General features: G+C 27.3%; 1 protein-coding gene across 1 annotated transcript in view; it reads right to left on the bottom strand.

Annotated features, from left to right (window-relative positions):
* Positions 1–895: 895 nt before the first annotated feature.
* LOC107493864 (putative inactive methylesterase 20) overlaps positions 896–1469 on the bottom strand; it is a 3125-nt gene continuing 2551 nt past the window's right edge. The window contains exon 2 of the mRNA XM_052258757.1: positions 896–1391. Within this exon, the coding sequence (XP_052114717.1) occupies positions 1110–1391 (282 nt within the window). The 3' untranslated portion in view covers positions 896–1109. The remainder of the gene's footprint in view (positions 1392–1469) is intronic.

The following is a 1469-nucleotide window of genomic DNA, read 5'->3' as shown; positions in this document are numbered from 1 at the left end:
GAGAGTAAGTATATTAATGAGAAGACTTGTATTCCATTTTCAAAAATCAATATTGAAGCATTTTTCAGATTTCTCTCTAGCCTCATCAATTACTTTCTTGGTATTCATCAACTCTTTTCTTTTTTCTTTCATTTTTCTTTCTTGCAACTCAAGAATCTGAATTGCTTTCAATTAGAGCTACTTTTTGGTCATTTGTGTAATATATAGATTTCAAGGTCATTTGTATAAAAGCAAATGCTATGAGAGTATCTCCACTTTTTTCTTTTTCCCCTTATGGGAGAAAGAAGGGATTTTTAATATTTAAAAAATGTCTCGCTATTTCTATTTTTATTGAGTAATAATAGCCACCATATATATTGACTTGACTAATAATCTTACAATTTCTTAATCTATGTAATGATTGAGTATCGAGTAATTATAAAAGTTCACTTTACATTGAAATAATCCAATCATCATCCTAAATCAAATTGAATAAACTAGATCATAGTAGTAGCTAGGTATCTAGTACCGACATGATTCATTTTATGTGTCACAAAATAAAGTCAACTCATTCTATGTATCACAAAATCAACTCATCAACTAAAATAATACATGTACATAATATAATGTGAAAAGTAATAAGTAATAAACTAAGCAGAAATATAGCTTAAATTGAATTAAAAATATCGTAACAATATAAGCAACATAGTCAAACTTTCATGTTATCAAAGACTTACCAATGATATGCCCATTCGTACATGATCATAAAATATTTTAGACAACAAATCTAAATATGGAATGCACTAAATACAAATCTAAATATTAACAAATATATATAAATAATACAATTTAATGATTTTATTAATGTGTTATTTAACATTTGTTTAAGATATGGAATGCACTAGGAAATTTTTCGCATAGTCTATTCAGACATGTGACAAGGACCATTTTGATTTTCAATTCAACGATAATAAAGAACTATACATTGTTCTATGCTGTATAATATTTAACTATTTTTTTTATTTCACTTAAAGTTTTTAACTATGCAAATCATGTGAAAAGAAAAAACAACTTAAGAACAAATTTGTCCAACACAAAATCTTAACAGCCAAATTGAAAATTCTCTCAAATTATTTGTATTTAGCAGCAATCTGTTGGAGACAATCACTAAGTTCTTGGGGCTTGCAAAGCATAGCCATGTGATCTGCGCCATTGATCTCCATGACGTCATTAATCCCAGAGTTTTGGATCATCAATTGCTGATACTCCAATGAAATCGTAAGGTCCTCAGTGCAAACAACAAAAGCACGAGAAATAGATCCATATCCCTCTTTAGAGAAGTTCTTTTCTTGTGATAAGTCTTCTATGAACAATGATGATGGCCTTATCAAACATTTGATCAATTCAAAATCCTGCAAAAATCCATTATTATTATTATTATTATTATTATTATTATTATTATTATTATTATTTAATTGATTGAATATTGT

This window comes from Arachis duranensis, chromosome 1 (assembly GCF_000817695.3).
Source record: "Arachis duranensis cultivar V14167 chromosome 1, aradu.V14167.gnm2.J7QH, whole genome shotgun sequence".
Classification (NCBI taxonomy): domain Eukaryota; kingdom Viridiplantae; phylum Streptophyta; class Magnoliopsida; order Fabales; family Fabaceae; genus Arachis; species Arachis duranensis.
Note: the sequence above shows the minus strand (reverse complement) of the source record. Positions and strands in the feature narration are given on the sequence as shown.